The sequence below is a fragment of the Dermacentor variabilis genome, chromosome 1, assembly GCF_050947875.1.
Source record: "Dermacentor variabilis isolate Ectoservices chromosome 1, ASM5094787v1, whole genome shotgun sequence".
Classification (NCBI taxonomy): Eukaryota; Metazoa; Arthropoda; class Arachnida; order Ixodida; family Ixodidae; genus Dermacentor; species Dermacentor variabilis.
The window spans coordinates 269975823-269989958 of NC_134568.1; the positions used below are offsets into that span (position 1 = coordinate 269975823).

The window sequence follows — 14136 nt, forward strand, 5'->3', positions numbered from 1 at the left end:
AAAGAATTGACTGAACTAATTGAATTTCTCAAGCTAAAATATGTGAAAAAATCGTAAACTAGGACTTATACACAACCTACAGACATGACTGCTCTTGCATTGTAATTTGAATATATGAGAAAACGTAATTCTGTTATGTGAAAACTCAAACAAACCCCTTTTCCAGCGTTTCTACAATCCATAAACTGGAGACGGCATCTGCCATTTGTGCATGCCGGCGCATAAATATCTTGGGAGTCCACGGAGCGGCGCGCCCGCTTCCTTGAAGCACTTCCAGGTGGCGCTCGCCTCCGCTGCATCGCGGCTCATGGAAGAGGTCGCATTTCTACCAAAAAGCCCGCCTTCGTGCATAGTGTTTGCCACGAGCGTTTCCTGGTAAACATTACAATTACATACGCTGCAGTTGCCGGGAAGCCTGAGAACAGTCAGGGATCTTTGAATGCTGTTGTGTTCCACTCTTAAAGGCGAAGCTTAAGCGTGCTCCAAATTTTTAGAGCTTCTTTGTAAGTGATAAGATTTGTTGCTGAATTCTGTAGTGGTGCTGCTGTAACACACCTGCTTCAAATTGGAGCACTGTCAATCTGTCTCCATTCCACTGGATCAATGAAAGTAGATGGGGTAAACGCAGGTCTAGTCACACCTGCAGTAGCTTTGAGAATTAACAATTAAATACTGTAGTACTTGCAAAATTAAGAAGCAAATTTTCACTGTATTCTGCAAACAGCATAAAGTCTGCAGAATGGTTCTTTAGGTGCATCTGATTGTTTGGGTTCATTTATTGTTTAGTAGCCGCTTTACTAGCCAGGATAAAGAGCAAACTGTGCAATGCATCATGGCAGGGAGGAAGAGTGGCCACCCTTATAAAAAAGTGCATCCAAATCTCCGATGCACTGTACAAAGTTTTGTTATCCTAATTGCAGACAAACTATTCAGGCACATAAAATGGGCCTACTGTTTTCCTGTGAACGGATTTAACTAGTTACAGTGCATGTGCACGTCATGCACTGACGCCTCTTTTAGGGGTGCATTGCAGGGTGTAGGAGAATGGCTTCCTTGGGTGAGCCCCTTTTAAGCGTGACCCGCTCATCCTGTCTCTCTTTACATGGAGTGCAGCAACTGAGCAGCGAGGGCTAGCAGACTGCGTGTCCCCGGGGCCTGCCCGCGGCCGGGAAGGTGGCTGCAGGGACGACCCCAACAGCCTGGCCACAGTGTTCCCTTACCGCTGCGTTGTGTGTGGCTTCTGCTCCTTCACTCAGGACACAATGATTGCACACATGCGCCTCCACTCGGGTCAGACACTTCGCTGCCGAGCCATGGATGCATGCTGTCAGTACAGCACCCCTTTCGAGGATGTGCTGCGTAAGCACGTTTCCACAGAGCATGCTGATGACGATGCAGTGGCACGGTGCCCGCACTGTGGGATGCCATGCAGTAGTGCCAAGGTGCTGACGCGGCATGCAGCAGAAAGTCACCATAACCTGGCGCTCAAGGGCCGCTGTGCTGACTGTGCAGTGATGCTGCTGCGGCATTTTGGACTGGTGGCCGAAGCAGACACTGCTGTCAGGGTGTTAGCAGCACCTGTGCTGCAGGTTCAGCGATTGAAACAGTCTAGGAAGCAACCCAAACCTCGGAAAGTAGTTGTCTGTTGCTCTGATGGCTGTGGAAAGTCTCAGCTAGGCTCAGCAGCTCCACGACGTCGAAGAAAACTTCGTGCACCATCACGTCTACCTTTAGGAAAGTCCTCGCTGAGCCTGTCGTGTCACCACTGTAAATTGGAAGGTGGATTGCGGCGCAAGAAGGCGTTCAGGTGTCACAGTAGTTACCTGGTCCACATGTACTGGTGCCACTTGAGAGAACGGCACCGATGCTCCCGGTGTGGCTTGGGGTTTAGGCATGGCTACCAGTGTTATCTTCACTCAAAAAAACAGCACAGCTAGCCAAGGCCTTTTTTCGGATGTCTTTCGGTTGTTGTTGTTGTTTCCAGCGTGATAACAGGATCCACTGTTATCTATATTGTCCTGACCCTAGGTACCTGTGCGAAGCACCCAGTGAGTTTATATTTGTCACACTAAGATTGTGAAGACAAAATATTGTCCTGATGAAAGTAACTTGGTTAAATGTGACTTACATAGTTATCTTGCAGCCCTATTGTTGGGTCTTCAAGCAGTATGTGTGCTGACCATGTTTCCCGGACAAGTGTGTGGTTACCCCACAATAATGCATGGTGCTTTGAACTATAGCCATAGTTCAAAGATGGCTCTTTAGGCTGTGCTCATTGTGTCCTTGAAGCCATGAATTGTAAGGTAAACATGGGCTTTATTTGCAGAGTAATTGCAGACCATATGTGTTCATGTAGCACTTGAATATTTCCTGTGAGAATTTCATTTTTTAACATATAACATCTTGTACGGATTAATATTGCCAAGCCAGCTTCGCTTGATGTTTTGGACTCCACTGTTGAGTGTGCAGTGCCCAAGTTACCTTTATCAGTACACATTCTTTGAGGACAATTCTAGTTGCAGAGATGTAGCATTTACTTTCTTGTTATTTACATTTGAAGTCATATGTGACATAAATTTGTTTTTATTAGCACTTCTTTATAGGCAAGGTTACCGTAAGGTTGTGTGCAATTTCTCTTACAAGAAACGTGCTGTGGTAGAGAAAATACTAGGTTGTTATTGCCAGATGTTGCTCTCATTCATAGATTTATAGACACAAAAACGGTGATATGTCATATGTTTTGTCAGCTGTACACAAACTGCCATTGTACCAATTACTGAGGATTATCCAAACACGAAACATTCTCGAACACCATGCTCATGTACAAATTGTTATAATTGAGCTGGAAAGAAGGTGGGTGAGAGTGCAATTTATTCTTGCTATCTATATGTACAGACAGGGCATATATGTATATACACACAAATATGTGCATTACACTGTTTCTAATTGATATTTAAAGCCATTTGTCATAATAAGCTGCCTTTTTCTGGCATTGAATATCTTTGAAACTTCATCTACCAAAAAATGGGTATGAATGCAAGCTAGTTGGTACGAATCCATCATTGAAAAAAAAAGAACGGCGTGAAATAAATATGGACAAAACACAGGACAAGTGCTGTGTTCTGTGTTCCTCCCTTGTCCATGTTTAAATTTGGAACACAACCCGCCGTGGTTGCTCAGTGGCTATGGTGTTGGGCTTCTGAGCACGAGGTCGCGGGATCGAATCCCGGCCACGGCGGCCACATTTCGATGGGGACGAAATGCGAAAAGATTTGTGTACTTAAATTTAGGTGCACGTTAAAGAACCCCAGGTGGTCAAAATTTCCGGAGTCCTCCACTACGGCATGCCTCATAATCAGAAAGTGGTTTTGGCACGTAAAACCCCATAATTTAAATTTGGAACACAGTACAGTGCTTGCCCTGTGTTCCTCCCTTGTTTATGTTTATTTCACACTGTTTTTTCACTGATTCATCTACCAAGGATAGCCCATTGGTGACATTCCATTTTATTGCTGGGAAATCTTCTTGATAGAACGTTCTGTCATCAATCAAACTTTTCAGAATTATACAGTCATGAAATTCCAAGTGGTTTGGGAACGTTGTCAAATAAAACTGAATTGAAATGTGGCAGTATATTTCACCATTGTATACCATGCGGCCTTGTGGTGCTACAAGTTTTGTTGGTTTGCATGGTAGAAGAGGTGCATATTGGTGATTTAGGATGGACAGTTTAGTTTATCAGTACAGTGTTTTTGTGCATTCTGTGATTCTGGATGATTGAAATAAATCCCATATTGATGAATTACACTGTGCTCGGCATCCTACCTCACATTTGTGATACAGTAATTCAGCTGTTGCTTAATGTTTACTGATCCTACAGAGTTATCTATATATTAAGTTTCATAATGAAAACATTTGTGTTTTAATGTTAAGAGTTTCTACTGTTCACTCTGAGTTGTTTGAATACCATGGTGTCAGTTTTCATATGTCCATCTTCATGGTGCTTGATTACGTGATGCCTGGAGGGCATACTAAGTCCAGGGTACACTAAAGCTATGTAGGTTCTAGAGTTGAAATACTTGTCCTTGAATATTTGGACCAAAATATTTTTTTAAAGCAGCTCAAAAGCGCATTACATATTATGTAGTGAGTGTATTTTTATTTCTTTAGACTTTGTGTATGACATAGGTTCTCTAAATGCCGGTCCTGCGATATCTCGATTTTGAATTAAAGTAATGAGCATTTTAACTTTAACCTCAAAGGAATAACACTGTGGAGAAAGTGAACTCTTTCTTTTAGTTGCACTCAATGTGTGTGTCATTCACAGTTAGAATACCTTATCAGTGATTATTTGGCTTTGGCACGTACATATGTGAACACTCAGTGTCCGCTCTATATGGGACTTTCCTGGACTTTTACTGAACATCTTTTTTTTTTTTGACAAAATTTGCTGGGACAGAAATTGGGTCATTCTTTTGTTGTTGTTCAAGTTACTAATTGAAATTTTGCTGAGTGTTCATTCACAGAAAACACTTTAAATCTATAAGATTCAAGTTCTTACACCTTTCTCTATCGTTATTGAAGTTATAGCTTTCGCCATGCTTTTTATCATCATTTTTCTTGTGTTTGTGAATTGGAGTTCTCTTTCCTGTTAGTTCAACGACCAGATTGCTTAGCCTTAGGCTGCTGTGCTGTTTTTACGAGCTTCCTTGGTACTGTATTGGAACTGGCTGTTTTTTTTATATACCTTTGTTGGGGCAAACCATGGGGCTTTCAAGTACTCTGTTGTAAACCCTGGCCATCATGGGAGCAAACTTGTATGCTTCCCTAGTGCAGCAGGAAAACCATTCATGCATTAGCTGTGCCATACAAGACTGTCTTGCTCTACTTAAGTATGTTCTGGGGTATGCTTTACATGGCATGGACACTGTGGCTGTGGTTATAAGCTGCAGCCCCATGTTGTAAACTCCATGTCACCATTCCGCTAAGATATGTTTAATGTAATTTCATTGCCAAACTGTTGAGCATGCTATTATGCTAAAGATGTATGTGTGTGCACTTGTCTGCACGTGTGTTGTGGGTGTGTTTTTAAACGAGACTTGTATGGGTTGCTGTGCAGTTGGGAAAACGTCTGAAAAGGTGGCACCAGTACATGTTGTGTTGTTATGATATAAAGAGGGATTGGTCATTGCTTCTGAGCAGCGGAAGGACCAGCAAAATTTGTGCGAGGCTGAAGATGTAACCTGATTTATGTTGCATAGGGAAAACTGTGAAATGGTATTTCAATTCTCTGCTTTTTGCTCAAATTTTAAGCAAAGAATATCGTTTTAGTATGTTGAATTCGTGAACCAAGAAGTGTAGGTATGGTATTAAGGGTTGCAAACATACTGGATACAGAGCAGCCCTGACGCAATGAGAATTCATAAAAATTCTTGTTGTAAGTTGGACATGGAATATTTGGAAAATCATTCACGACTAAAGAAATAATAGTATAATGAAGTACTGCTGTTTTCCTTGTGCATCTAATGATACAGTTGTGTGACGCCAATGCTGTGTCCTTTATCTTATTGTAACTTCATTTATTGAGTAAGGCGTACTGTTTGAAAATGTTGAAAACTCTGTGGCATATGAACATGCATGAATTGACTTTGTGAGCCCTTTTCTTTTTTTTTCTTTGACATCACATTGACTCAGTTCATTGTCTCAAAAGTTCAAGTGACCGGTGGGCTATAGCTGTTTTGAAGCAACATATTGTACCACATTTATTGTGTAGCTTATATTTATTTAAGCTCACTTGTCTAATATAATGGCTCATTTGATATTGCCATGTTATTTCCTAAGACATAACAATTTAGTTTTATTGACCTTCAGGAAGCAGGATTTATGCTGTTTGTGGGTCTGAAACAGCAGAACTTTCTAATTAAAGTTTGTCTTGTGACTGTGTCAAGTACATCCCCTGCCTTCTCGTTTTGCTGTAATCGTCTAAACTGCTAGACTGGCAGTCACAAATTGTCACGAACTTGGATGATGTCCACATAAAACGTTGAGCTGCGAGGATATTTTGGCAGTTAAACTAAACAGAAGTGACATGCACTAAGTGCACCATTTATTTGACCAAAGAAAATTTGGTTTAAAGGCTTCGTTCATTGTGCAGTTGCGCTTTGGCTACAAGCATACATTTTGTGCAAAATATGGCAGCTCTGCATTGTTACAGGCATATTGCTAATTCAGTGGTAGTCAGTTTGATTGCAGAGTAGCAGTTTTGGGCTCAATGTATAGTGGTCTCATTTGGTGGTGCTGTTTTTCATGCATAATATGAACTATTTCTTGACCTGGCTGTGCCTGAATTTATTGCACACCCTGGTTTGCAGCCTTTGCTCAAGCAAATACCATACACATGTACATAAATCTATGTATACGTTGGACAAATTGCTGTGACACCTGGATACCTAAAAACCAGAACCATGTGGCATCCATCTTTCAAGAAATGAGCCACAGTAACTCTTATTGTGGTGTTTTGATTATTGCTTCAAAATGTGCATGCAACAATCATACCTGTATGTCAAAAAGTTATGTAGCGTCCATAGTCTGTAGAAAGTCTCATTTCTTGCAATATTATTTGTTGTTTACTCTCATCAGCATAATGCACGTGTGTACTTGGTTGTTGCAAGATCTGTAAAGTTTTTTGTGCTGTCTGCCTTGATTGGTTTTCATTTTGCTGCACTATCCTCATTTTACTCGGCATTGGATTTGTGGTTGTGTATGATGCATCATACCATTCTTTTCTCTCTCCAAAGCTCTGTTTCACACATTTAAGAAGGAGTTAAATAAAAAAAAAATGCTTGGTTTTGTTTTTTTATCAGAGCTGTTCTTAGGCCGTGCTCCGGATCCCTTGTATCTGGCTAATTATGTATGTCACTTTTGTGCACTCAAACATTTCTCACTTTTCAGAACAGCCAGGGATGTGTGGGCATCTCTGCAAGTACAGCTGCACTTGCTCAACATTGCATTAAAATTCGCTCTCAGGTAGGGCAGTTCCTCACACCTAGAAGTTTATTTACTGCTCAACTTTAGGTGATCAGGGGACAAAATTTGGGCTTTTTGTCCTCTACCAAATCTTTAGTTATAAAAAAGAAAAACTGACATTTCGTTCGAATTGCAAAGACATGAGTAGCAATAGCCTCAGTGTCACAAATTCTGGCATTTCTGTGTTGAATTTCTTTAACATCTCCACTCCGTCAAATAGTCGTTCCACAGCCTGTTGAGCCTTAAACAATTTTTCTAAAGCAGTGCTTTGGTTGTGTTAAAGCGGTATAGTTGTCAAACCACTGAGCACAGCTGCAGTTGCAAGCTAAAAATACTGTAGCAATTGCACGTTGAAGGAGGCATGTCAACCAACCACCTTTGTTTTTTTTAAATGTGTGAAAATATCAAATTTTCAATTTCAAATAGATTTCAAGTAATGAAAACCAAGTACGAGTGGAATATTTCTTTTAATACAAGTACTATTGGTATTGCAAAAATGCAATTTTTTTTCACCAACCACGGATACGTTAAAAAAGAAGTTATTGCACAGCGAATAACGTACAGAAAAATTGTGCTTCGTGGTGAACAAAATTCTCTAGTACAACACTCTTGCTTGACAATGTCATAACTGCAGTTATTTAATGTTGTCATGAAGGAAGGATAGCTGCTCGACATGTTTGGGGAGCATCGACATACTCCTGCAGGTCATAATTACTTCAGACACCACAAAGAGCTGCTCATTGGACATGCTCGTGTCTTGTATCGCCAGATATCATTTTGCAAGCCCAGTCAACATTTAGCACATGCTCGCACCACCACTAGCTTGGATTTTCTTTTTGGCCAAAAATTTCATCATGCACACATTTTTCAGCCTGTGCTTGTGGCAGTGAAAATTGTTGCTGGTTGATGAGCTTATCAAAGGCATTCCACAGTGCTGATGGGGAAGGAACGTCTTCAGAAACTTTTTTTGTTGACATGTTTGGGTTCCTTGGTGATGCATAAGGTGTCAAAGCAGTGCATTGGTATCTGATCTATACCAACTATGTCTGTAGCATCAATGAACGCAATATTTGGCTTGGCATCAGGGCTTCCATCTGAGCCAATATGGCCAAATATACATTAAAATGTAGCCAGGTGACCATGGACACAATGGGCACCCATGATCCTTTTCCTTTGATTCATAACAGCAGAGAGCATTAAAGGATGCTGCTTGAAAATGTAACTGTAAATGTAGCTCTCTAGAACATGCACATTTGTACAGAATGTCATGTAAAGAAGTTGTAGTGGTGTTGAGATTACTGTTTACGATATTGTCCAAGAACTATCCTCCATGGGGCATCCACAGTGTATGTACCCGGAACATTGTGAATGACCACTTGAGGCTTTGGATAGTTCAGTACAACCTCACGGAAGTTGCTGCATGCAGAGTTGCACCCATTCATATAATTCCTTTCTACTATGCCCTAAGGCAACCCTTTACATAAAAAAAGTTCATCATTGGTAGCATGTGCATAAGTGAAAAAAAAGGCACTGGCTACAGGTGAAGGGAGGTTGCTTGAAAGTGTGAATGCCCCCGTCTACTCGTACAGCACATCTGGTGGCCAAATGAGGGGAGAGCCTGCTTATGAAGTGCAAGCCTTCAGGAGTAAGCAGTGCATATGCTATGGACTGTACTGCAAAAGCATTAAAGCACTGTCAGTCTAGAGTGATTGTGATCCAGAAAGTCCAATATGTCATTTTTACTGAGAATGGTACTTTGTACACAAGGGAAAGCTGCAAACATACAACAGGATTGGCGCCAACACTGGCTAGCTCGCAGTCTGATATACATTTTGTAACTTGATCAGTACTATATTTGCAGACAACTTTCTGTGGCAGTGAAAGGAAAGCTACAGGGGCAGAGCTTCCGTACATGTGTTGCTGTGCCTAGTAGTCTGGTAGCGTTTTTCAGTGCTTTTGATTTCTCTGAATAGACGCTGAATCAATGCAGCTTCCATGTGTGATGGTTTCGCATTTGCCCTGAATGAGGAAGGAAAAATCCACAAAATATGTCAACTTTAAACACTGAGTAGTGTATTTTGTCATATCTTACTGCTGTAAATAAGGTTTTCTCTTCCCCAGCTTAAACTAACATAGATGAAAGTGCGGGACTTTTTTCAGAAGTGCTCTCACATACGCACACTTTGTCTCCATAACTATCTCTTCATTGCCATAGAAAGTTGTCTATGAGTATAGTAGTCAACCACAGATAACAAAGAGTTTATGTTGCATTTAAACAAGAAAGGAAATCCCAGTTCTGTTACATTTTCTTTAAGAAATTACTGGCACTAGTTCTTCACACCAGCTCCTTCTTTGTGGTTGGTGCCATTTCAACTATTTGCAGGAGTTACTGATAAGTTTAATTACTTCGTTTTAGTGCTCTGTCTGTGGCTGGTCTCTGATGCAAGTGTCATGAGTGAAGGTGCAGCACCTTCCAAGGCCATTGGCCAGTGCAGTCAGGATTCCTGTGGTTTCTTTGCTGCACCTATGTGCAGCTAGTCAATCTTTCTGTAGTGCTAGCTCATCTTCTCATCTCTTGGTGCCAGACATATGCTGAGAAAAGGAGACAAGGTCTCAAGTCTGTGTACAGTAATTTATGTACAGGGCCAGGAATGCATTGGGTAAAAATTCGAGCATCTGGTTAATCGTCTTGGTTGTCTCTGTACTTTGTCCTTTTTTGTCATCAGACGTGCTGGCATTTATTTATTTATTTCACCCTTGGGGTTTGCACATTAGAGAGGGGAGGGGCATATTACTGACCAAAATTGGAAAAAAGAACTGTTAATACAATAAGAATAAGGAGCATGAACATTCGACAAATTATTACAAAAAATGTACAGTTGCAATTAAGAAAAAACAGCAATTTCAAGATCTAAAAGTAAAGAACAAACAGGCTAAAACAGAAGAACAAATTGAGCACAAATAATTAAGCAATGTTAACCATGTTAGTAATAGCAGTAGCTGCTTCTGGCAGCTGATTCCATTCAGAGGTGGTTTGAGGTAAAAATGCATGTTAATAGGTCACAGTTCTGCAACAAGGAGCATCAACTTTTTGGAGGTGGTCAATTCTAGCTGGTATGAAGAGGGGTTTTAATGAACTGTTCACGAAGATGATTGTTGATAGTAAATTTTATGTAAAACAGTGAGCTGGGCTACCTTGCGCTACATGGTAAGTTCTGGAAGGTTAAGCAGCGACTTCATCATGGTAACACTAGCTGTGCGGTCATAATTGGATAAGATGAAGTGAATGGAACGATTCTGCACTCTTTCAAGTTAATTTATCGGTGTAGTACCACCGGGATCCCAGTAGATGATGCATATTCAAGTGACAGACGGATGCAAGTGATGTAGAGAATCTTTTTAAGTGATGGGGGTGCCATAGAAAAATTCGAAAGTACCGAAGTGAACTGTTCGCTTTGGCGATGTTGTACTTTACATGATGCTTCCATGATAGGTTACTACAGATATGAACACCGAGATATTTGTAAGATGAAGCAGACTCAAGAGACATATCAGTTAGATAATAGTGTGGACATGCTAATGAGGTGTGAGACACACGTACTGATTTGCATTTTGAAATGTTTAATTCCATGTTTCACGTTTGACACCAGGCAAGTATGCTATTTAAATCAGTCTGGAATAAGGTAGCATCGTCTTGGTTACCTATCTTCTGGTAAATTGCACAGTCATCCGCAAATAGGCAAACCTTTGATGAAATGTTATTTGGTAGGTCATTCATAAAAATTAGGAAATGTAAGGGTCCCAATACAGACCCCTGGGGAACACCCAATAGCACTGGTTGGACTGGGGAATCAACAGTATTGGCAGAAACAAACTGAGTGCAGTTAGAAAGGAAAGCTCGAATCCAGTTAAGTACATTAGCATCTAGATTTAATTGGCCAAGTGTAAAAAGTATTAAATGATGACTAAGCTTGTTAAATGCTTCGGAGTAATCTAAAAATACAATGGGGGTGTACAATCAGGGTGTAGACGAGCCGTATGTAAAAATACTGAAAGATATCTATAGTGGCTCCACAGCCACCGTAGTCCTCCATAAAGCAAGCAGCAAAATCCCAATAAAGAAAGGCGTCAGGCAGGGAGATACGATCTCTCCAATGCTATTCACAACGTGTTTACAGGAGGTATTCAGAGACCTGGATTTGGAAGAATTGGGGATAAAAGTTAATGGAGAATACCTTAGTAACTTGCGATTCGCTGATGATATTGCCTTGCTTAGTAACTCAGGGGACCAATTGCAATGCATGCTCACTGACCTGGAGAGGCAAAGCAGTAGAGTGGGTCTAAAAATTAATCTGCAGAAAACTAAAGTAATGTTTAATAGTCTCGGAAGAGAACAGCAATTTACAATAGGCAGCGAGGCACTGGAAGTTGTAAGGGAATACATCTACTTAGGGCAGGTAGTGACGGCGGATCCGGATCATGAGACGGAAATAATCAGAACAATAAGAATGGGCTTGGGTGCGTTTGGCAGGCATTCTCAGATCATGAACAGCAGGTTGCCACTATCCCTCAAGAGCAAAGTATATAACAGCTGTGTCTTACCAGTACTCACCTACGGGACAGAAACCTGGAGGCTTACGAAAAGAGTTCTACTCAAATTGAGGACGACGCAACAAGCTATGGAAAGAAGAATTATAGGTGTAATGTTAAGGGATAAGAAAAGAGCAGATTGGGTGAGGGAACAAACGCGAGTTAATGACATCTTAGTTGAAATCAAGAAAAAGAAATGGGCATGGGCAGGACATGTAATGAGGAGGGAAGATAACCGATGGTCATTAAGGGTTACGGACTGGATCACAAGGGAATGGAAGCGTAGCAGGGGGCGGCAGAAAGTTAGGTGGGCGGATGAGATTAAGAAGTTTGCAGGGACGGCATGGCCACAATTAGTACATGACCGGGGTTGTTGGAAAAGTATGGGAGAGGCCTTTGCCCTGCAGTGGGCGTAACCAGGCTGATGATGATGATGATGATGATGACAATGGGGGGGAGGGTATTGAAAATCCAGAATCAAGGAAATGTTGCAGGTCATTAGTAAAGACCAGAAGCTGTGTTTCGCAAGAAAAATTCTTGTGGAAGCCATGTTGTGAGGGTGTAAAAAACTGGTTCGACCCAAGAAAATGAACAAAGCGAGTGAATATATTGTGTTTAAAAACTTTACATGGAACCGATGTGAATGAAATTGGGCGGAAACTTGAAGAATTGTGTGTTACCCCAGGGGGGGGGGGGGGGCTTGTCAGCTGGAACAATCTTCCCTACCAGCCAGTCTTCCAGAAGGTTAGAATGCTGCAGGGACTGTGAAAAAATGCATGCCAGAATGGTAGAGCAGTATTTGACAGTGTTTTGAAGAATTTCGTACTGATGCTGTCAATGCCACATGGCGACGAGCTTTTAAGTTTCTTAATGATGGTGTAAATACCCTCGGAAGCAATAAAAATGGCATCCATGGGCAAGTAATGAGGTAATGTCAAGGTATGTTGTTCATTCGTACCTACTGGGTGAGAAAAAGCTTTTATAAATGTGTCAATTAGGACAGACGCACATTCTTGTCAAGTATGGGATGTCCTTCTGTCGTTCGCAAAGTTATTGTGCTGCGTTCCTTGCCATGCATTGTTGTAGATGAATAAACAATGTGTACTCTCAGCTAGGCTCGGTCAGCTTCTTGGCACAGTGAATTGTGCGTCCCCGGTATGTCACATATGCCTGTACTTGCAAGGACAAAAGGCTTGCAGTGTGCAACAATACCAAATTCAGGGCTCAATTAGGCCAAGCATGTACTCTGGCTTTTAGTCTCTGCTTCATATGCCGGACCATGTTAATAAATATTGTGCTAAACACCAATTTGACAGAGAGTAACATGCAGCTTGAAGCATAGTACAATCTTTTTTTGTCCAGTACTTTTAACTGCAGGGGCTAGGCAACCTACTTTATATCCAGAGATTCCTGCATCTGCTGTGTTATCTGTGCTTTACAAAAGTGAATGAAATTACTCAAGCATCTTGGGCACATAGTAGTAATAAGAAATCGCCTAGTTGAGCGAATTGATAGGAAGCATGGGTACCGTTTATTAAATATTCCGTAGGAAAAACTAAACTCTCAGCTGTACTGCTTGGCACACATGGCAACAATGCAAAAGATGTAGGAATGCCACTTTTATTCTGAATTTTAAAGTGTAGACTTAATATATTCAGTGCCAATTAATTCGACAGTGCACCTATCATTAGCAAAATGCTGATAGCATTTACATGTTCTTTCATTGTGCTTACCTTTCTCAATATCTTATATAATGTAAAAATACTTTATTGAGGCCATATGGTTGCCATCTCTTCTTCCTTCTCTCAGCTGTCTTGTCTCCAAGTACTCTTGTCTCTGCCCTCATAGACTTGTCTTGCCTTCATCTTTGTTGCCATTCGGTGTTAGCTCAGTCATGCATGTACTTGGATCTCTACATCCTCCCAATCTTCTGTCTGCATCCCTCCTGCGATAGTATGGAAGAATATTCCCTACTGAAGCCTCTTCCGTCTTTCCTCTTAATCTTGGGCATTATACTGTCTTCAAAATTTCTTTGCTGTTTTGCAATTTTAAGCACAATGCACAGGCTGGAGAATGGGGACTTTACATCCGGCCTTTTCGCGTCAGAACCATGTCTCCAAGTATGATATTGAGCATCTTTGATGTCATTTGTCAAAGTTTTTATTCATGGTGTACCGGTACTTGTTCCATTGTACCGTCAATAGTGGCATTTCCCGAAGAGAAACTTTGTCAACAATGTCCATTTCTTAAGAATCATCTGCCAGCCAGGTGCTTTTTCTAAAGTCACAAAATATGGACTGCATTCTAGTCTATCAGTATAAGAGCGATTATGATGGGCAACAGCCACTTTGAGGGAACATTTTCAACCACCTTTGAAGTCTAGCTAAAGGGATAGCCTCCAAGTTGCACATCAGCCTTTTAGTGAGAGAATTAGCTTCTGGGTGGTATGGAACAGGGAAGCAAAAGCTCTATGCCTCTTTGCTGTGCCGAAATACAGAGCTTGTCACTTTGGTCCATTGT

The 14136-nt window shown here is 41.2% G+C and overlaps 1 protein-coding gene across 3 annotated transcripts in view; it reads left to right on the forward strand.

The window, feature by feature from the left end:
* LOC142564554 (uncharacterized) overlaps window positions 1-6859 on the forward strand; it is a 99451-nt gene extending 92592 nt beyond the window's left edge. For 2 of the 3 annotated variants that reach the window (XM_075675592.1, XM_075675600.1), the window contains exon 7: window positions 1114-6859. In XM_075675592.1, the coding sequence (XP_075531707.1) occupies window positions 1114-1937 (824 nt within the window). In that variant the 3' untranslated portion in view covers window positions 1938-6859. Of the gene's footprint in view, window positions 1-1108 lie in introns of all 3 variants that reach the window. The other variant, XM_075675623.1, reaches the window with a different exon arrangement.
* Window positions 6860-14136: the final 7277 nt, after the last annotated feature.